The following is a 21085-nucleotide window of genomic DNA, read 5'->3' as shown; positions in this document are numbered from 1 at the left end:
AACACGGCTACCTATCTGTAACTGTTCTTAAGGTTGTTACTCCAAATAGCTACTCTCCTATCCATTTTTTTAAGAGCTGGATTTCTGTTTCCCTTTTGGGGCTGAAGATTTCTCTAGTAAGGATATGCATGTTTGTGAAGGAGAGAATGGCATGTTTTCCACCTCATCTTACTATCACTGCAGGAAATCAAAGGGTATGCAATGGTAATAATTTTCGTATCACAAGGATGATTTAGTCCTCTTCAATATTCAAAAAGGGCTGGTAGGGGGAGAGTAAGTACATTTCATATGTGGGGGAATATATCTACTTTTTACTAATAGTACTAAATTTGAAAATGTATTTGAGCTAGGTAGTGTTGTATAATCTGTAGAGATGCCCTTAAGCCACCCCTGCCTGGTAATGCTGTCCACACTTGCTGGAGTGCAAGATGTACAGAGCCGCTTCTGCTTTAGGATCCATGTGTTATTTAAAGGAGTTCACACAAATAAGGCCTCCTATGCCTGACTATTCAGGCTTTGAGGGCACAAGAAACAGGAAGCCTGTCTGTGGATTCAAGCTGTGCAGCCACCTGTGGGTTGCTCAATAGGCATTTCTGGGCTTGATACTGTATCCCGGCTCCAAATTCTTAACTATCTGAGATCAACTAACAAGTACTGGTGCCCCTGCAAGCAGACACCTGTACCCATTAACTACACATAAGATTTTTTTGTTGTTTAGTCGTGTCCGACTCTTAGTGACCCCATGGACCAGAGCATGCCAGGCACTCCTGTCGAGCACACTGTCCAACCATCTCGTCCTCTGTCGTCCCCTTCTTCTTGTGCCCTCCATCATCTTCTCTTCTCATGAGGTGGCCAGAGTATTGGAGCCTCAGCTTCAGGATCTGTCCTTCCAGTGAGCACTCAGGGTTGATTTCCTTAAGAATGGATAGGTTTGATCTTCTTGCAGTCCATGGGACTCTCAAGAGTCTCCTCCAGCACCATAAGATTAGTTTTATCTAATATTAAATTTGTTTTAGTAGTACAACAGTGTCTCTCTCAAAGGATATCATGAAAAAATTACACCACTTAACAGAATAGCACTCAATATTAGCTTTCCATTGTTTTATTTAACCAACTTGCCCTCCCCACCCACCCTTGAAATGAACAGAATACATTAGGCTTTTCTCGCCTCAGCCAAGGTGATAAGGCTAACCACTTACTTTAGGAAGGGTATAATTTCAGCAGCAAGGGGCTTTATTCCAAGAAACCGCTCATAGCTTGTGAAGCTTTCAACATATATCCTTCCTCTTTCTGCAATGCGCTTAACTCCTGGTTTCATGTGTTCTACATGTTCAGTGGCCTGAAATGCCTCACAAGCATCCTTCTGAGGGATATACTTAAGTTTCCCACTTCGCCTTATCTTCTGCAGTTACTGACAGTGTTTTTGTGACAACTCCAGTGCCAATGGTTTTGTGTCCATCCCGTAGCGTGAATCTCTGCCCCTCTTCCAAAACCATGGGCTGCCGCAATGTCAAAATAATGGAGGTGTCTTCACCTGGCATCACCATTTCCTAAGGAAGAGGGAATAAGACCTGTAAGATATGCAGTAGTTGTACCAGTTTTCAGTTATAAGCATCAGAAGCAAAGCAGATCCACATTCTCTAATGTGGATTCTATAAGTCACTTCAGCAATGCTTATAGGAAGCAAGAGGCTGCTGGAAAGGGGGGAGGGGGCAGGAAGTGTCAGACAAACCTTTGATGCAGGCAATTCTACACGGCAGGCCATGTCCCAGGTCAGAGAAAACATAACAGGTGTGTAGTTTGAAACAAAGGGCTTGTGACGACCACCTTCTTCTTTGCTCAGGATGTAAACCTGGGAAGGAGAAGTGACTTGTTTGCCTTGTCTGGACAATCAATGTGAGCTCCAAATTAAACCTCCATTATTTTAGGGAATGTGAAAGTGTCCCATCATAATTACACAAATTTATAGACTGCTTCATAGCATGAAGTCACTGAAGCAGTGGTCATGATAAAAACAGAATCAAACACCATCTTTAAAAGCAATAACATCAACTTACTAAAAACAAAAACATCCATGCAAACAAAAGAAACCCACTTCCATTAGACAACACTGATCTTCCATAAATAACTGGATTACATCCTCAGGGAAAGCCTTCCTGAACAAAAAATGACTTTCATTAAGCGCCTAAACACCCTGCTAGGTGCCTGCCTGATTTTGATGGTTAATTGATTCCCAATTCATGTAGCTGCAAAACTAAAAGCCCAGTTACTAGTGCAGGTTAAGTGCACCTCTGAGCCATGCAGTACTCTCAGCAGGGCCCCGTATGAGGAGCACGGTTACCAGGCAGGGATATAGTGGGTGAGGAGGTTCCTTAGGTTAGGTCTTATAAATTATTTGCAAATCTGTCCTGCCTGCTTACCTGAGCCTCGACCTTCTGGTGCGGCTTGATGGAGCCAGGCTTGCACATAACCATCCCCCGCCGTATATCCTCTCTCTTCAGCCCCCGCACCAAAGCGCCCAAATTATCACCAGCCTCTGCCCGTTCCAATTGTTTGTGGAACATCTCAATACCTGAAATCAAAAGGAGTGCCATTACCATCTGCAAACTTTCAGGGGTGTTCCCCCCTCCCAACCATAACTGTCCTTTGACTGCCATTTTCCCATAGGGTGTTTTATCCCTGTTCTACCAAACTTGGAAAGCAGGGGGAGACCAGGAAGTTGACAAGTCTTGCAGAAAATCTAAAGGACTTACCGGTTACCACTGAGCGCAAGTCCCGGTTGTGCCCTACAAATTCGCAATCATCTCCTTTCTTGATAATGCCACGCTCAAGGGTACCAGTTACCACAGTGCCTCGGCCTGGAATAAAGCAGTCAAATGAAGCTAGCATAGGCAACGGGGGTACAGGACAGCCAGACAGCCCTAGCTGCAACTCCCTTAAAGCAAATGGGGGGGGCAACCTAGGAAGCTTAGTACCTGGTATGGAGTGAACGTGCTCTATGGGAAGCAGGAAGGGCTTATCAAGCTCCCGCTGCGGCACAGGAATGTGTGTATCCACTGCATCCAGCAGTTTCATGATGGAGTTCAAGCCCAGCTCTGGATTTCGGTGCTGCAAGGAACAGGAATGGGAGGTGGTGATATAAATGATTAAGCAATGGAAGAATTCCTGCTAAGGAATGACAAGACGAAATGTGTGTGTGCACCACTGACCTCCAAGGCGCACAGAGCGGAGCCTGAGATAACAGGAGTTTCTTCCCCATTGTAGCCAAATTCTGTGAGCAGCTCACGGATCTCCAGCTCTACCAGCTCCAACATCTCTGCATCATCGACTGCATCAGCTTTGTTGATGTACACTACAACATGCTTCACTCCTATCTGAGGTGGTAGGGAAGAAAGCAAGGGTGACCCACATGTACACTGCTCCCTTCTCAAGACTTTCAGCCCTGCTTGACAGAAGCACCCATCATATTCTCAGAAGTATGTACAAGGTCACCCAAACCATCTCTACCCTGTTCCATTCCAAGACCACAGACTCACCTGTTTGGCAAGCAAAAGATGCTCCCTTGTCTGTGGCATCTGTCCATCTGTTGCAGCTACAACGAGGATGCAGCCATCTAGTGGCGCTGTTCCTGTGATCATGTTCTACAGAGAAGACATGGGAAAGGTGTCAGGCTGTGGTATCTTCTAGAAGGTGAACTACTTTGAAAAGCCAGGCTCCTATGTTTGATATGTCTTGGAAGTTTTCTAGATCTTGGTAATCCTCCAAGAATTCTGTTTTTTTAATGGCATGTGCCATCAACAGGAATTCTGGATGAGGATCATGAGTGTGTTCAGGGCTTTCATGGATTCCCAGTTCCTCACACATACCTTAACATAATCGGCATGCCCAGGGCAGTCTGTGTGGGCATAATGGCGGTTAGCTGTTGAATATTCAACATGGGAGGCATTGATGGTGATCCCACGTGCCTTCTCTTCGGGTGCATTATCAATTTCTTCATATTTCTTGAACTTGGCACTTCCAGTATCTGCCAAAACTGGAAATAACAGCAGAAGCGGTGAACAAGGTTCTTGAGTTTCTCCCAAAAAAAGATTGGTCTAGTGTCTTACTCAGTAGCATTTTTTGAAGAGGAAGAAAAAAGAAGCAACGTTTTCAACTGATCAAATCTGAAAGGCCAGCAAGGACCATAGCTGGTATGGGAACAGGTCAGCAGGCAGAGCTAAAGGGCTCTTGAACTCCCTTCTCTAGTCTGAACAGCAACTGAGGCTTTAGCCCCTTCCTTTGGACTCCAAAGGTGCCCATTTTCTCACACCCTGACAGGTGCAAGGGAGTGAGCATCTCGAATGAGCAACTAAGGCACAGGTCTCGCTGTTCACACTGCCTCTGCCCGCATCTCAGTTCAAGAGAAAGCAGGTGAGGTGTATCACAGTGATGTGCAGTTTTGGGATGGAGTCTATTTTGGAGGCTGGGTGCTCAGCCCTTGCTGGCTTGATTTGGCTCCCTGGCTGCCAGCTGACTTTCCTTCAACTAGCTGTTTTGATCAGGTCTAGGCCTGTTCTCACCCTACCTATCTCATCTTCCATAATAATAAGCGTTCCCCCACCCCTAACACTCACTTTTGGTGATGGCTGCTGTTAATGTAGTTTTGCCATGGTCCACATGCCCAATTGTTCCAACATTGACGTGCGGTTTGTCTCGTACAAATACTTTCTTCGCTTCAACTGCAAAACTTCGAACAAGGAACGTATGCCCATGGAAGGCTGGGCAGGTCAAGGACGGCTGCAGAAGAAGAGTGTCAGAGTTTTAGCTCTCTCTGCCTATAATATCACAGCAATCATCATCTTCATCCTCATCATCCATCTGACTGGGTTGCCCCAGCCACTCTGGGTGGCTTGCAACAAATCAAAACAATTTGCCCACCACTGCCCAGAATTCTTACCGTAGCTATAAAACCTTGCAGATAACGAGGCAGGCAGCCACGGAGGCCTGCAAAACACAAGCAAAATGGGTGACCACTTTCATAAGACAACACTTTATAACAAATACATTATCTTTGCACATCCTGATGTCCCTGTCTCCCCCAATTTTCCTTCTTCTGCCTATGCCCATAACCTTCAAGAGACAACAGCTGCAAAAAAGTAATTTTATGTGAACTTAAGCACTTTTAAAATAAACATTATGAATAATAGCATCCGATATGCTGACTTGTACGGCAGGGGGCAGGATCTCTATATTCTGTGAAACAACCTTGCTCATACAACACAATGAATACAAGAATGTGTGTATATGTGAAATTCAGGTTTATTTATTGCCCTATTGTGCATCACTTTACACTTGCTTACACTCACCATATGTATTAATTTGCTGCATTGATATACCACCTTCTCTTCTAAGGAGCTAAAAGTGGTGTACCTAGTCCCAATTTTATCCTCACAATGATCCTGTAAGGTAGGTTAGGCTGAGAGACAGTGACAGGCCCAAAGTCACCCAGTGAGCTATGTGGCCCAGTGGGGATTCAAACCTTGGTCTCTCATCAGGCCACAGAACAAAACTCTAACCATTGCACCATACTATTTCTTTTACTTCCCTTTCCCGCTCAGATTGGAGAAGCTCACCATCTCTTTTGTTTCAACCACCTTGAACGGTTTGCTACCCGCACGCTTTGCTACCTCCCTGCTCATCCCTGACGCTAAACCATTGATTGGCACGTGCTGAGAATCAGAGCTCCTCTCGGGAGGGCGGGCGGGCGAAACCACCTCGCCGGGGCCGGGAGAAACCGCCTCTTTCTTTGCCGCAGGGGAGGAGCAGCAGCAGCCGCGGAAAGAAGCCTGGAGGGATGCACCGAGGGGCCGGCCTCACACACTCAGGGGAAAGGAAGGGCCGGGCCCTCCTCCTGCCACACGCCGCCTCCCCCCGCTTCGACGTGATGGGCTGCTCCGCCGCTGCCTCAGACCCCAAGACGGGCATTAAGGCAGAGGCCGTAATGAACCGAGTAGCAGCCCGCCAAGCACAAAAGGTCACGGGTCTCTCCTGCACGAGTTCCTCAAGGAGAGGCTTCTTGCCTCTCCGCTCTCCCTCCCCGCCTCCTTTTCTGCCAGCCGACACGCCGCCGCCCGCCACCTCCCTGCCTCCCCCGCCCCCCGCGGCCCTTTAACCAACCGATAACACGGCCGCCGAGCCCTCCTCGCGCCACCACCAGCGCGCGGCTCGCCATCTTAGCTCCTCCCGGAAGTAATATCACACCCGCCTGCCCCCCTCCCATCTACCTAGAGATAGGAAAGGGTAGAGAAGAAGCATGGAGAGGGAGAACTTCCGGTTACTGTGGAGAAACGTCGGCCACGGGCGACGAATGCTCTATAGAGTTAGTGAAGAGTTAACAATTGCATTCTCTCAGTATGGAAGGTTGACTTCCGGGATACTTTTGATTTATTTTTTTAATTTTGTGTGGTGGGGTTTGCCCTCCTTCGCCTGCAAAGCTGAAGAGGCAGCTGCCTAGAGGAAACAAGAGAGAAAACCAGGACTTTGCGGAATTCTGCTTCTCCTGAGCCCCCATCCACCGAAATACACTAATAACAAAGATAACGATTCCTGTTCTTTTTAACTAAGGTCTTATGTCTTGTAAAATGTAAAAATAATATGTGAAAACTTAATGATACCCGCAGCCTGGAAGTCAGGCAAAAAGACGTTGGGAGATATGGGAGCCTTCCATGTCCATAAACAGAGTCTTGTGACACCTTAAAAACGAACCAATTTATTATGGCATAAACTTCTTGCCTTTCTTTTGCCTGGAAAAAAACATAACAAAACCATAGTGTTGATCCTGCAAGCCTGATCCATTCTCCATCAGAAACCTGAGGCGAAACCATCAAATGCAGATGTGAGTGGCAGAGTGGGAATTGTGCCCAGCAAGGGCAGGAGGAAATGAAAGGCAAGAAATGCAAACCATTCAGATAGCACTAGAATGCCTGCAAATAAGCAAAGTGGCATTTACAACCACACTGCATGTTTTATCACCTGTCGGTTTGATAACTCTCAGTATCCATGTGCATGGCTCTTTTCACTGAACAGAATGCAAAAGGATAAACAGGTTCTTCCGTGGAGGAACTTGCAGCCTAAAACAAAACTTGGAAGAGCACAGGAAGAGGAGAAAGCGCCCCCAGGAATAAACAGGGTGGAAATTGTGTCAGTTACGTGTACTTGGGTTAGTTACTAGCCAGGTTGCTACTACTTTGGGTGGTATTCAGCTAAGTTCTACTCAGAGCAAAGCCACTGAAAGCAAGGAACTTAACTTTGCCATGCAGTATTCATTAATGTCAATGGGACTACTCTTGAGTACTACCTTCTTCTTCTTTCTTTGGCGATCACTCATAGCCAAGTAAGATTGTCTTCCATTGACACGGTTTTAACAATGAGTCCGTAAGTGACTGTGGAGGCCAATTCTGGACCCACACGTCCTTCCACAGTGGGGACATTGGTTTCCGGGCGGAAGTTGATCATGGCATGGATTTGCCAAGCGTGCCTTCCTCTTAGCACGTTTCTTCCTTGCATCCTGAGTTCGAGTGTCTTTGGTAAACCTTTGGTAAAGGTTGTTCTCCAACTGGAGCGCTCGCAGGCCAGTGTTTCCCAGTTGTTGGTGTTTATACTACATTTTTAAAGATTTGCCTTGAGACTGTCTTTAAACCTCTTTTGTTGACCACCAGCATTACGCTTTCCATTTTACCTTCAGTCTAATGCTCTCCCAACTGAGCCATTTGGCCAGTGCTCTTGAGTACTCCCTATAGGAACTCTGGGCTGAGCCTATGGGCTCTGGACTGGTCATGGATTCTCAGTGGTCACAAGACTGCCACCATTCTATATCTTCACCTCTCCATAGTGACAAAAAGCTTATTTTTGTGGAACTGGTACCCCTGCCACCCCATTCTGAAAGGGCAAAGCAGGTTCTTTGACTACAGGCCCAGGAGAGCAGAGTGTGTATGACCTTAATCCCACCCCAAGATCAAAATCCCCAAAAGGTAGAGATTGTGGTCACAACACCCTCACAGTCCTTGGTGACACTTGTGATCTAAAACTAATCCCAATCACCCATGCATTACATGGTTCTCCCTCTCTCTCTCTGTCTCTGTGTGTGTCTCTCTCTCTCTCTCTCCTGGCCCAGGAAGGATGGAGGGGAAGATAAGTTTTTATTTAAAAAAGGTATTAAAAATGGCACCAGGAAGTCTCTCCTCGCCCACAGGAAGACAACAGAAGTTTCATTCCAAGACTTGGTGTGTGTGTGTTTTAAGGATTTCCACCCCTTACTTCCAAGGCAAAGTATATAAGGGTTTTTACCTTAGATATGGGGAAACAGGCACTACTGTAGCTCAGTGGCAAGGTTGGGAATGTCCCAGTCAGCCAGTGTATTTTATTTATTTAGGGCATTTTTAGCCCACTCTTTATTAAACATAATTAAATAATAACTCTCACTAGATGGAGGCAAATGTTTGACTCAGTATAAAGGTGGATTCCTAGGTTCCTAAGAAATAGATAAAAATGAACTGGCACCCAGAAAGTGTTGTAGAATCACAGAATTGTAGCATTGGAAGGTACACTGAGGGTCATCTAGTCCAACCCCCTGCAATGCAGGAATCTTAACAGAGACATCCAACCTCTTCTCAGCCAAGCAACTTTCTTTTTCACATAGAAAACACTAGAGTGACACAAGGCCTGAACTTATGCAAAAAGGAAGAAACCTCCCCAACTATACATCATTTCATATCTGCAATACTTATGTTACACAACAGTTTAAAGATGAAAATGAATACAAACTATGTTACAATGGCTAATGGCTCTATACCTATTTTTACGACTGCATCACTCTGGCCCACTTTTAGGCTGTGTCGCTATGCTCAAAGGTGGAAAGCAGAAAATCGATTCCCGTGATCCCTTTGGGAGGCTTCCTCTCAAGCAAAACGAAGATTTGTGTTACTGCTACCACCCACCATTACAGTCCGCTCAGCTACCCAAGGAAAGGAGACACACAGATGGAGGAAGGTACAAAAATTTCCTTTATTGTGTTCTGGAAGCTCCAGTGTCATTCAGTGGGAAGGGGAGTAAGAATGGGAGGTTCCAGCCATCCTCCCTCCAGAGTTCTTGCTCTCCTGCCCATGTAGAGGGGACCTGGAAGAGCTCCGGAGGACAGAGATGACCCCTTTGGTGCCTGGCAGGTTTCCCTGAGGTTCCCATTGTGCCAAGAAGGTGAGGAAGGGCAGAGGTGACCTCCCCTATTCTCCTTCTAAGGCTCTGACCTCCTATCCTGAAGGCCGCTGGCTTCTCCCAGAGAGGGAGCATCAGATTGCACCTGCAGAATAAAAATAAAAGAAGATAAGCCCACAGAGGTTTCCTCTCTCTCTCCCAGCCTCCGCCAGTGTCTGACATGACCAGAAATAGCCTCTCAGACATCTGGAAAGAAAAGCAGGGGCCAGCCTCACAACCACAGCATAAGATCCCACCCACTCAAAGCTCACCCCACCCCTTCTCTGAAGTGAATTAAAAGCATTGCACCTCAGTACTGACCAAAGTGACTATCACATACATTTGTATGCTTCTACCATAACCCAAATATGCGTGCTTAATTGACACTTATTACAGTTGTACCTTGGAAGTCGAATGGAATCCGTTCCAAAAGTCCATTCGACTTCCAAAGCGCAGAAGTCGCGGAAGCCCCTTCGGATGTTTGGGTTCCAAAGAACATTGGCAAACCAATGCTGCTCACCAAAAAGAGTTTGCACACTGCATCTCTCCTGTGTAGACAAGTAGGCCAAGGGACCTTATCACCCATGGACACTTACAGGATGGCTTTTGGAGGTGCGGAAGAGATCTCATGGATCTCCAAGGAGGATCCTACTCACCTCTTCCTTAACTTAAGTAGGACCTTGTCGTTTCTATTCTACCATGATCCTTTCTCCCACCCCCTCAAATCTCTATCCTCCATCCAGAGGGTGGGGGGGGGGAATTCGGGGTAACGCGTATGGTTTGTGGAAGTGAAATGTTTATTGGCAATTATCTCTGGGCGGCAAGAGAAAAAAGAAGCACAAAGACTCACACATCCCTGGGCTCTGCTAATCTCTTCCTGCCCTTGCTGCATCCTCTCCATCTCAGTCCGGATACTGTTCAGGGAGGCTGGGGATTGAGAAGGAGAAGAAGGTCAGTTGGTGACCACCGTGTCCAAGCCTTCATCTGTGGAAATGTGCACACACAAACACACACTCACATATAATGCACACCCCCCCCCCCTAAGAACTCACCCTGCAAAAGCTCTGCCAGCCAGAAGCCACAAGGGAAGAGAGGACAAAAATAAAGAGAGAATCATTAATCACATCCACAACACTACAAAGTGATTTCAGATTCCTTGAAAGCCAACAGATGCTAATCCAAACCCCTCCCTCACCTAGTTCTTGGCCCACCTTCCTCCTCCTCCCCCCTCTCACCTCGTTCTTCTTGCTCTCTCTCCAGCGCCCCCTGCAGTCCTGACCGAGATGCCGTCTCCTGGTCCAGCCGCTCCCTCAGGGACACAATCTCGATTCGTAGGCGCTCAGCCTGGTGCTCAGCAGCCCGGAGCTGAGAGGCAGACTCTTGCCTCAGCTGGCGCACCAAGGCCTGCAGCTCCTAGGGAGGCAGGAGGAGGGAGGACGGGGAAACCCGCCATATATAATATATACAATGCTGCCGTTTCCAACCATCCCACACCAGTATCCCAAGTCCGCAGCCCAATACAAGGAAGAGACGGGTCAGAATTACCGGGACAGTGCTAGGCAAGCTGCTGCTCTCATCAGATTCCGGTGGGCGGGAATCCTGGGAACTGGCCCCCCGCAGCCCTTCGTTCTCAGCACTGAGGCGCTGCACTTCGTAGCTCAGGCGCTTGTGGGAAGCAGCCAGGTCAGCCTAGCGGAAGGAAGGGGGCAGAAGGAAAAGGAACAACTTCAACTTGGACCTGGGTTTCCAGAGGAACGATTTAAAAGGTGCACACCTCCCTGCTGCACATGAGAGGAATGACTCATAAAAGCCCTTGTAGCACCAGGCACAGTGTGGCTTTATTTCTTCTTGTTGTTGTTTATTTACTTATTTTTCTAAACCACTTAATACTGAAAAATCTCTTAGAAATATACAAGAAGACAGCAAAGGACCAATAAAGCAGTATCATATCATCAAATTCTAATTTATATATACATCACAGGCTCAATATGCAGCAGCTTTCTACGTTCTCAGCCAAAACGCAGGATGTAAATATAAAAAAGTGAAGAAATCAGAAGCCCTTCATCCTGTGCGTCAGTCCATCTGCATTTGGACGGCCTTCCTGCCAGCATTGCACACTGCTGGCATGCGGATACTGCAAAGCCAGCGGTCAGCGGCGTTCCAAACCCCCCACATTGCCTATAAAAGCAGCGCAATGTGCAGTTTCTTCCCCCACACCAAAGGCCCGCAGTCACCCATCGTGTGCTGCAGTGCTGGCACAGAGAAGCTGGCTGCATTTGGGCTAGTGTGCTGCATTAAGAGGGTTTTTTCACAATAGCGCTTGAGCTCTGAGACCCCACAGCTAATTCTCCCCTGGCCTCCTCGCTGGCCCAAGTAGGACTAATTCAGCCAGCTAGCCCTGGTGACTATCTAATACTTATTAGATGGATTTTCCCCAAATTGATTTCTGAACTTTGAACTTTATTGTTATTCATGTTTTTATACTGTATTTTATGCTGCTTCTACAATTAAGTGTTTTAAATTTGTTGTTAGCTGCCCTGAGCCCGGTTTTCTAAACCGGGAAGGGTGGGGTATAAATAAAATTATTATTATTCCCTCCCCCCCAGTGGCCACAGAGGGGCTACAACATTAAGAACCAGCCCAGGGCCTTCCTAAACCAGAATCCCATGCACACGCCAAGCTTGCCACTTGAAATCAGAGCCTGCCCCTGGCCAGCCTTGCCCCCCCCAGACAGGGGGTCACCACCAATGCTGTCCCCCAGAAGCCCCCCCTTACCATTTGCTCCTGAGTTTGGCGCTGGGTTTCGCTCACTGTGGCTTGGAGGCCTTGGAGGAGGCGCTCTGATGTCTGCACCTGAGTCAGGAGAACCTGGACCTGATCAGAGAGAGAGAGAGAGGAAGGGGGAATCAATTCGTGGAAGGGGAAGTTGCAGTTTTCTTCTAGAGCTGACACAGTGTTGTGATTAAGGTGTTAGGCTAGGACTAGGGAGACCCAGGTTCAACTCCCCACTCAGCCATGAATCACGGGTCAGTCCCTATCTCTTCATCTAGCCTACCTCACAGGGTTGTAGGGAGGGTTAAGTGGGGTGGAAGGGGGGAAAGGAGATAATCTTGCACATCGCCCAGAGCTCTTGGTGGAAGCTAAGGGTTCACAATTGGTGGCTGGCGGACCCCAGTGGGTCCATGGCATCTGGTGGCACCAGCTTGGGGGGGAAATTGGTGGGGGGAACAGGCTTGGCCCTTGCCGGAAGGACAAATGGAGGGAGGCCAGAACCAAGTGAGTGCAGCCCAGGGTGAGACCCCCTGGCCTGATGGATGCCCCACCACCTTCCTCCTTCACCTGGTGCTTCTGAGGCCTAGGCAGCCAGGCTCTGGGTATGGGAGGTGGTGCTACATGGCCAGATGAGCTGGGGGCTCCCTGGGGAACAATGGCAGGCCCACCCCACCCACTGCCCCCTCCTCTCTCCACCCTGACTCCAGCAGGCAGTGGCCAAGTCCCCTCTGCGGTGGAGGGCTCGCAAGACACTGGAGGGGAGAAGGGGAGAGGAAGGAAGGTACCCCAGGAAAGGTGGGTGGGCGATGAAGCACCTTACCTGTGCAGAGAAGGAAGCTGAGGCGGTTCCATATGGTCCAATGGGGGTGTGTGTGTCCAAAGGGTCTAGACACCTTAGAGTTGGTGCCTATGGCAGCACCATTCACATAACAAAAACTACCAGAGAGATATCGCCATTTTCAAAAGTAGGAGGTCCATGGCTCGGCTTTTGAAAAACAGGGGGTCCCCAGCACTTAGCTAATTGGGAACCTTAGAGGAAGAGCATGACTGAAATCTAACACCAAAGTAGCAGCAGAAAGAAGGGGGGGCTCACAGAGGTGGGTTTGGCTTCAGGCCCCGAGGGCAGGGCTCCCCCCTCCCCACACACCTGCTTACTGCATTCCTCATTGCTGCGCCTCAGCGCCTCCTGCAGGCTGGCCTTTTCCCGTGCCCCCTCTTCCAGGGCTTCGCACTGTTGCCGCACCTGAATGGAAGAAGTCGGGGACAAAATGAGGGCAGGGAGAACTCCGGCACACCTCCTCCTCCCTTCTCCACCATCCCCACATCTCCCTCTAGGATCACAACACAACAGAGGAGCCCTCTATTTAGTAGAGGCTCGCCATGGGATTCATAAGCCCGATGACAAAAAATTAACCTCCTTTCTGCCTTCGGAAGGCCCACCAAGGCAGCTAAAAATCCACCTTAAAACAAAACCAAAACAAGGAAAGCAGAGCAAAGTCCTCAAAGCCATTAGCGAGGATGGAATCCAGACACAGGCCTGACGCAGTGGGCCTTGCTCTTACTACAGTGGTACCTCGGGTTAAGTACTTAATTCGTTCCGGAGGTCCGTTCTTAACCTGAAGCACCACTTTAGCTAATGGGGCCTCCTGCTGCTGCCGTGCCGCTGGAGCATGATTTCTGTTCTCATCCTGAAGCAAAGTTCTTAACCTGAAGCACTATTTCTGGGTTAGCGGAGTCTGTAACCTGAAGCGTATGTAACCCGAGGTACCACTGTAGTTGGCAGAAAGACAGCAGGAACAGAGCCAGGAGGGGAATTCCCTCAGGGGGGAATTCAACAGGTGTGGCACTGCGACTGAGAGGGCCTTGCTGCAAGTCCTCAACAGCCCTGCTGACCCCTCCGGGGCTGACCACCACTCTGCCCTGCCTATGCACCTGTGTGTGGAGCTGCGTCCACTCCAAGTCCGGCACCAGCTGGTACCCGGCCGGCGGTAAGTAGATGGTCTCGGGCACCAGGGTCCCCGTGGAGGAAGCGATGGAGGCCGTCTCTGGGCTAGGGGGACGCCTGCGCCGGACGGCAGGCCCTGGACTCGGTGCCAACGACGAGAAAGAGGCGATGGAAACGCTGTCCAGGCTGCGGGCAAATTTCTCCGCCACTCCTCCTCCTTCTGCCAAAGTGCCAGGGTCGTCTCCAGGGGCATCGGAGGGCATGGCCTCAGAGTCAGCGAGGAGGGATTCAGAGGAGCTACATAAAGAACGCTGAAGGAAAAGGAAAAGGAATGAGCAAGGAGACCTTCCCAGAGACAGGCTGCCCAGTGTGAGTTCTGAAAAGACCAAATTCTAACAGCCAGGAAACCTGGAAGCTTAAGGAGGGAACCACTGTTGCCTTAATTGAAACAGAGGGTTTCTAGTTGGCAACATCTAGTTTCCATTCATGACTCACATCTTGACTTTCCCAGACTTGTAGCCAGCCAGGAAGAGCGAGTTTGTCCTGCCATCGCTCAGCTTGTGTGCTAATTTGCACTGGCTGAGGGAAACACCTGCAGATGCAGATTACTAGTGATGTAGACTGCAAGGGCCATGTTCATAAAGGTTGTCCGTCAACTTATTCTGGAGCAAGGAATCACCCTCAGGCGAGCACTGCCCTTTCCCCTCTTTACTCAGCTGCTACCCGAACGGCATCCTCACCCTATTCTGAGCTGCTTTGAAGCCCCCTCCCGTTCTGGCTCCTTCCTGTTCCTCTGTGGCCCCCTTGCCACTCCCAACATCCAACTCACCTGCTCACCCTGCAGCTCTTGAACCAGGCCCTCGGCATGTGCCAGCTTTGCTTTCAGCTCAGCAATTTCCTGCTCCATGGGGAGAACAATCGCCCGGAGTCGCAGAGTGTCCTCTTGCGCCTGTGCGGGGAGAGAGAAGGGAAACATTCAGAGCCTTCTTCTTCTACCCTCAGGTTAAGCCCTGTCTTGCCACCACGCACCTTTTCCATCTGCTTCTCCAGCGAGTCCAGGGGGTTGGGCCTTGGCAGCAAGCGGCTCCAGGTATTCTCCCGGCCGTCGCGCTCCAAAGCCGAGAGACGAGCTTCATAGCTGGAGATGGTGTCTGTAGAAAGCGAGCAGGCGTCTCAGCAGGCAAGCCAGGAATCTTGTATATTATACTATAACTGCTTTGTTTCACTTATCTACTTGTTTTTAATCCTGTATTTTATTATGTTGAACCACCCTGAGATTTTAGAATGAAGGGTGGTATATATAAAACTAATAAATAATAAAAATAAATAATAATAGAAAGTACTTCTCCACATGGCGCAGAGTTAACCTATGGGCTGCACCCAATGCTAATACTCAAAGCAGACCCATCAAAGTTAATGGGCCCAACTAACTTAGATTCATTAGTTTCCATAGGTCTACTCTGAGTAGGGCTAACATTGGCTCCAGCCCTATGGAACTGATTCCCACAAAAGGCAGTGAGGATTCAGCAAATTCATGGCAATCCATGGCCACTCGCCTCCACTGCCCAAGGCCTTTGAATGCCAGTTGCTGGAAAGCCGAAGTGAGAAGAATGGCTGCAGTACCAGTGTCCTGCTTCTGGTTTTCCCACAGGCAACTGGTTAGCCACCGTGAGAACTGGATGCTGGGATACACGGACCACTGACTTGATCCAGTAGGACATTTCATATGTTTGGTTCCTGGGAGGGAGGTTTGAAAACCTGCTGCCTTTTTATTATACAGTGGTACCTCGGGTTACAGACGCTTCAGGTTACAGACACTTCAGGTTACAGACGCTTCAGGTTACAGACTCTGCTAACCCAAAAATAGTACCTCAGGTTAAGAACTTTGCTTCAGGATGAGAACAGAAATTGCATGGCGGCAGCGGGAGGCCCCATTAGTTAAAGTGGTACCTCAGGTTAAGAACAGTTTCAGGTTAAGAACGGACCTCCAGAACGAATTAAGTTCTTAACCTGAGGTACCACTGTATACGCATAATATTTCTCATCATTGTACCCTGTCCTGAAATCTGCTGGGATTGAGGGCAGGTTAGAAAAAATAAATAAGAACAAATGAAGGTCCCTGCTGTTCCTTCCCTGCTGCGCCCAGGCCTTGAGGCCCTTCACCTTTCAAGATGGCCTGCAGGGAAGCCACTTCCTCCTGGCACCGGCGCCGGACAGCGTCCACGGCCTCATGTTTTGTGCCTTCGCTCACGGCAGCCACAGCTCGGACAGTCTCCACTTCGGCCAACGCAGCTGACAGCTGGGCTTGCAGTATCTGGATGGTCTTTTGGGGGTCTGGATCTCGGGGGAGGCTCAGGCCTGGAGGGGCACCCATATCCTTCACCTGCTGAGGTTCTTGGGAAGAGCGGGAAAATATGTATATATATATATGGATACAGAACTGAAGTTAACTTGAACCCAGGACTTGTACAGTCCCCACTGCCCTGTGAACTCTGACCTGACACTGCTAACTTTCTAACCCTTGACCCATGCACCCTAATTCTAACTGTGACCTATGACTCCCCCTCCCCATGTTACGCACCCATTCTAGGGTGAAGCCATGAGGGGCGTGGCTTCCCATCTTCCCACCCTCTCTCCCTGCCTGACATTCAGAGGGGAGGCGCATTTGTGTGTACCTTCCATCCTGGCTGTTGCTGCTTCGGGTTCCCTGAAGGCTGAGCGGAGCCCAGAAACAGCCGAGTAAAAACACGGGAGTGCTCAAAATCTATTGTATGCTGCTGGACATGGGCAAAACTATCCCAGCGGAGCCAATGGAGATGGCTACTTATTCATCTTCACTCTCTGCCGGACATTTCCTGAGGGATTCTGAAGAGACTTGAAGTGAAGGCGGCACAGCGGCTGCCGAAATGGTGCTTTCACTGCTCCTGGCAAGGCCTTAGGCGTGCCTGCAAAACAAAAGGTGGGTGGTCACGAGCCAGCCTCCAAGCTCCTTAGTTTGATTAAGGAAAGACCTACAGTGGTACCTCAGGTTACATACGCTTCAGGTTACAATGCTTCAGGTTACAGACTCCCCTAACCCAGAAACAGTGCTTCAGGTTAAGAACTTTGCTTCAGGATGAGAACAGAAATTGGGCTCCGGCGGCGCGGCAGGCCCCATTAGCTAAAGTGGTGCTTCAGGTTAAGAACAGTTTCAGGTTGAGTACGGACCTCCAGAACGAATTAAGTACTTAACCTGAGGTACCACTGTATTTGCGGATTGAGCGCTCTGGTTTCAACACACACACTTTGCCCACACTCAAAGGTTGTCTTGTCTTTATTATTTACTGCCAGGTAGCCTCTGACTGGAATCTTGCTACAAATCCTAGCTTCAAATGAAGCCTGGGAAATGCACTGCGCAGAACTGGATACATCAGTGGACAAGCTTGGACTGTGCCTTCCCGCCCCCTGCCCCAAAATACAGTGCTGCTAGTTACTGCTGCAGGAGGACTGGAGAGGCTCTTCTCCATTCAGCTTGCTCCCCCCCCCCCAACAGAACCCCCATCCCCTCCTTTTGTCATTTGTTTCTTGCTGATAGTCAGGCTGGGTGGCTTGAAGTTTAGAGGTATGGAAATTCTTCACTTACCGTGAATTCCTGTTCTTCTTGAGTGGTGGAGGCCAGTTGGCTGGGGATTTGCCCGGCTGCAAGCGCCAGATAGGCAGGGATCAGAGGCTCTTCCATGGAAGGCAGAGCCTCCCCCCTTGGATCCCTAGTCGTCAGCTCGCCAAAGTGGGAAGACCCACGTTCCGGGAATCTGCAATGTCTGTTCTGTTGTTGGCTGTTTGCCTACTGTGGTCAAAACGAGGGGGAAAAGAGAGGTAATTGCCTCCTCCAGTAGAGAAAAACAGAAACTCGTGGTAAATCAAGAATCTCAATTTCTCTGATCAAGGAGGGGGAGGCCTGACGACAACAACACCTTTATATGCCACCCATCTGACTGGGTTGCCCCACCCACTCTTCTAGCAGCTTCCAGCAAAATATTTAAAACACAGTAAAATATCAAACATTAAAACTTCCCTGTCTTCTAAAAGTCACATACAGTCGTACTGTGGTTCTTGAACAGAATCCGTTCTGGAAGTCCGTTTGACTTCTGAAAATGTTCAAAGACCAAAGCGCGGCTCCCGGTTGGCTGCAGGAGCTTTGGCTTCCAAAGAACATTCACAAACCAGAACACTTACTTCCGGGTTTGCGGCGTTCGGGAGCCAAAACATATACATACCAAAGCATTTGAGAACCAAGGTATGACGGTAGCTGTTTATTTCCTTGACATCTGATGGGAGGGCGTTCCACAGGGTGGGTGCCACTACCCCTGCCTGGTTCCCTGAAACTTCACTTCTCGCAATGGAAGAACCGCCAGGAGACTCTCAGAGCTGAACCTCAGCATCCGGGCTGATCGATGGGGGTGGAGATGCTCCTTCAGGTATACTGAGCCAAGGCCGTTTAGGGCTTTAAAGGTCAGCATCAACACTTTGAATTGTGCTTGGAAATGTACTGGGAGCCAATGTTGGCCTGGGATGCTGAAAATCAGTGCATCTCTGGGTGGGTCCCTGTTCTCCAACAACCTGCACTGTGTCTCCCTGGGAGTGCTGAACTCTCTTGCAGGACACATTACCCAAAGGTGCCTTCTGATGCAAAGGTGTTGATCTGGTAGTGCTGGACCGAGGAGAAAGCTACCTTACAGATCTCCTCTAGAGGTGCCATCTCCCAGGAAGCTCTGGAGGCTGTGGCCTCCTGCCTCACTGAGTGTGTAACTGAGGCCTCTGGGAAATGGAGATTGGCTGACGTGTAAGCTAGGGAATGTCGTGGAAGACAGGAGTGCCTGGCGTGCTCTGGTCCATGGGGTCACGAAAGTCGGACACAACTAAACGACAACAAAGCTAGGGAAATGCATCTTCTTAGCCAGAGAGCCCTTGGAGAACTTCTTGACCCATCAGGAGGGTTTGATGGACCAGAGGAGTGTGGTGCACTATGGGCTCTGGTCCTGACTGCCCTGAGAGCATCTTTTGTGTGCTACCAAAAGGCAGAGCCTGGAACTAGAACTAGTCATTGCCACAGGAACCTGCAATGATCCTGCCTGATGGAAGTGTAGAAGTATGGTTCTGTCAGGTTGATAGAGGTGAGGAAGTCACCCTTCCTGAGGCTCGCCAGGATGCTGTGCAAAATCTCCACGTGGAACTTGGGAGATTCAGGATGGACCATGTGTCTCTAGTCTGCTTTGGGACCCTGAAGAAGGCTGGGAAGACCCCGCCCTCTCAGGGACTGGGATGTGTTTGATGGCCTGGATTGTGAGGAGATGCTGGAGGGCTCCTTGGGAGACTGGAACTGGGAAGAAGACGCCCCTGGGTGCCTTGTGGAACTCGTTTATCTGCTTTGAACTGTGTCCAGAATCCAGTGGCCTGAGATAAGAGGACGCCCAGGCCCTTGAGACGCTCGCAAGCCGCCCCCACCCACCCAAGAATGTCGGTAGCCTGAGAGTCCTGTTGGGTGCAGACTTCATGGAAGCCCAACAACTGCTGTTGCCGGGCAGAAGAGTTTTTTCTCTAGGAGGCCCTGCTATTCCATCATGCTGGTCCGTCAGCCAGTCCTTGCCCTCCAAAGAAAGATTAACCTCTGAGGTAAAGCCTGCTTCCCCCAGGTGAGTCCAGCTTGGGGGGTGGCCAGGCCCCTGCTGAAATCACCTTGTGGGCGATACATCCACTCTCAGCAGCAGAGACCTGGGCTTCACTGCTGTCTCCCCTTCTTTTCTGATGAGATCCTTGAGGTAGAGTGGAACTTTGCAGGGGGAGCCCCACTAAATCCTCCCCCTTAGCTGTGTCTGGGACCCGCTGTGCCTCAGAGCACCTTCTAATCTGCAGCTTTCCTACGACCTTTCCTAGCAGCTTTTTTGGGGGGTGCCCTGGGGTGGCTCTCTCTCTCCCACCCCCGGCTCTCTGACCCAAGAGATCCTAGCAGGTGCATATTAGGGAAGCCCATCGAGTCTGTGCCTCTCTTTCCTGGCTCTGCTGTTGCGGGTGGTGGAGGGTGAGCGAGCCCTTCTCCCTCCCCTCGGGGTGCTGGGACCTCGGGAATGCAGCGTCGGGGGTGCCGAGATCTGCCCGGGCTGAAGCTTCTGCTGCGCCCCTTTGGCGAGGCGGCCTGGGCACAAAGTGTCCAGCAGGGCGGCGAGGGTGGTGCAGCGGGGTGCTCCTGCCATCGGACTCCTGCTTGGGTAGCTGGGGGTGCCGGAGGGAGGGTAGGACGGAGAGTTGGGGGGATCCTGACCCCTGCGCCCCCTCTTTTTTCTACTTACCTTTTGGGGTTCCCTGCAGACCGGAGGCTTTTTTGGGGGAAGCTGGTCGCGGATCCGGCTTGGCTCCGGAGGATCCCCCTGCCTGAGCGCAGCAGGAGCGTCTGGGTCTCTTGGCGCTTCCTTCTTTCGGAGAAGTCTCCTTTCTCCCAGCGCAGGCAGCAGCCGAGAGAGACGCTGCCTGCCGAGCGGGGCAGGAAGCAGGAAGGCGGCCGGGCTCCGCCTCCCCCGGAAGAGTCTCGCATCCCTCCCTGCCTATCCGGCCCAGGAGCCGGGCAGAGTCCCAAGCTGGCGCGCTCTCTGGCTGGCCGGCCGGCCGCTCCTCCTCCTTCCCCGCCTGGATCAGACGGTGGGAAGAGGCTCGCTGCGGGAACAACAGGAAAGGGAGAAGCCGGCGCTGGGGGAAAGTGGGTGTAGCTTCCCGCCAAGTCCGCCTGCCCTCTCGGCTTTTGCTTGCTGCCTGCTCCACGCCCCTCCGCAGTTATCATTAAAAGAAAAGCAAGTCTGAAGGGGCGGGGAAGGAGCAGGAGGAGCGCGCCAGCTTGGGACTCTGCCCGGCTCCTGGGCCGAAAGGCAGGGAGGCTGCCTTCCTACTCTATATTTTTATTTTTTTAACTTTTATTGATAAATGCAATACTTACAAACACAAACCAGAACACTAAACAAACATATTATACATAGATACATACACCTCTAAACTTAGATTACAAAAAAAACATACTGTACAAACTAAACATACATACATAAACATACAAACTAAACATACAGACATAAATTTTGACTTCCAACTCTTTAAGATTCTATGATACTACGTCTG

At 49.9% G+C, this 21085-nt stretch overlaps 2 protein-coding genes across 6 annotated transcripts; both read right to left on the bottom strand.

The window, feature by feature from the left end:
• Window positions 1–1086: 1086 nt before the first annotated feature.
• TUFM (Tu translation elongation factor, mitochondrial) lies at window positions 1087–6262 on the bottom strand. The gene is made up of 11 exons (XM_083580327.1): window positions 6157–6262; window positions 4937–4983; window positions 4614–4776; window positions 3867–4033; window positions 3537–3641; window positions 3210–3374; window positions 2976–3108; window positions 2754–2858; window positions 2421–2572; window positions 1733–1852; window positions 1087–1550 (listed from the first exon to the last, which is right to left on the bottom strand). Exons 1-11 carry the CDS (start codon window positions 6257–6259, stop codon window positions 1377–1379), a joined length of 1434 nt encoding a protein of 477 aa, XP_083436453.1. The 5' UTR covers window positions 6260–6262; the 3' UTR covers window positions 1087–1376.
• A 2761-nt stretch (window positions 6263–9023) lies between these two features.
• On the bottom strand, window positions 9024–20531 carry RABEP2 (rabaptin, RAB GTPase binding effector protein 2). 5 transcript variants are annotated; one of them, XM_083580318.1, is made up of 14 exons: window positions 20272–20531; window positions 17568–17771; window positions 16621–16890; window positions 16109–16339; window positions 14975–15096; window positions 14775–14894; window positions 13933–14256; window positions 13148–13243; window positions 12004–12102; window positions 10774–10917; window positions 10464–10641; window positions 10281–10292; window positions 10079–10155; window positions 9024–9334 (listed from the first exon to the last, which is right to left on the bottom strand). In XM_083580318.1, the coding sequence occupies exons 3-14, from the start codon at window positions 16625–16627 to the stop codon at window positions 9269–9271; spliced, it is 1476 nt and encodes a 491-aa protein (XP_083436444.1). In that variant the 5' UTR covers window positions 16628–16890; window positions 17568–17771; window positions 20272–20531; the 3' UTR covers window positions 9024–9268. The 5 variants fall into 5 exon arrangements, with proteins under 5 accessions (XP_083436444.1, XP_083436445.1, XP_083436446.1 ...); XM_083580319.1 differs by having other exon boundaries at window positions 17568–17768; XM_083580320.1 differs by lacking the exon at window positions 10281–10292 and having other exon boundaries at window positions 20272–20530.
• Between the last annotated feature and the right edge of the window lie 554 nt (window positions 20532–21085).

The sequence above is a fragment of the Podarcis filfolensis genome (assembly GCF_964270895.1).
Source record: "Podarcis filfolensis genome assembly, chromosome: 13".
Lineage (NCBI taxonomy): Eukaryota > Metazoa > Chordata > Lepidosauria > Squamata > Lacertidae > Podarcis > Podarcis filfolensis.
Note: the sequence above shows the minus strand (reverse complement) of the source record. Positions and strands in the feature narration are given on the sequence as shown.

Excerpts from the sequence above, each read along its gene's own strand:
- TUFM (XM_083580327.1), bottom strand. The coding sequence starts at position 6,259 with ATGGGAGGGGGGCAGGCGGGTGTGATATTACTTCCGGGAGGAGCTAAG. Across the intron at positions 4,034-4,613 it reads AACAGCAGCCATCACCAAAA|TTTTGGCAGATACTGGAAGT; the intron begins GTGAGTGTTAGG and ends TGTTATTTCCAG. Across the intron at positions 2,573-2,753 it reads CTTGCGCTCAGTGGTAACCG|GTATTGAGATGTTCCACAAA; the intron begins GTAAGTCCTTTA and ends TTTTGATTTCAG.
- RABEP2 (XM_083580318.1), bottom strand. Across the intron at positions 12,103-13,147 it reads ATGAGGAATGCAGTAAGCAG|GTCCAGGTTCTCCTGACTCA; the intron begins GTGTGTGGGGAG and ends CTCTCTGATCAG. Across the intron at positions 10,642-10,773 it reads GCTTGCCTAGCACTGTCCCG|GAGCTGCAGGCCTTGGTGCG; the intron begins GTAATTCTGACC and ends CTGCCTCCCTAG.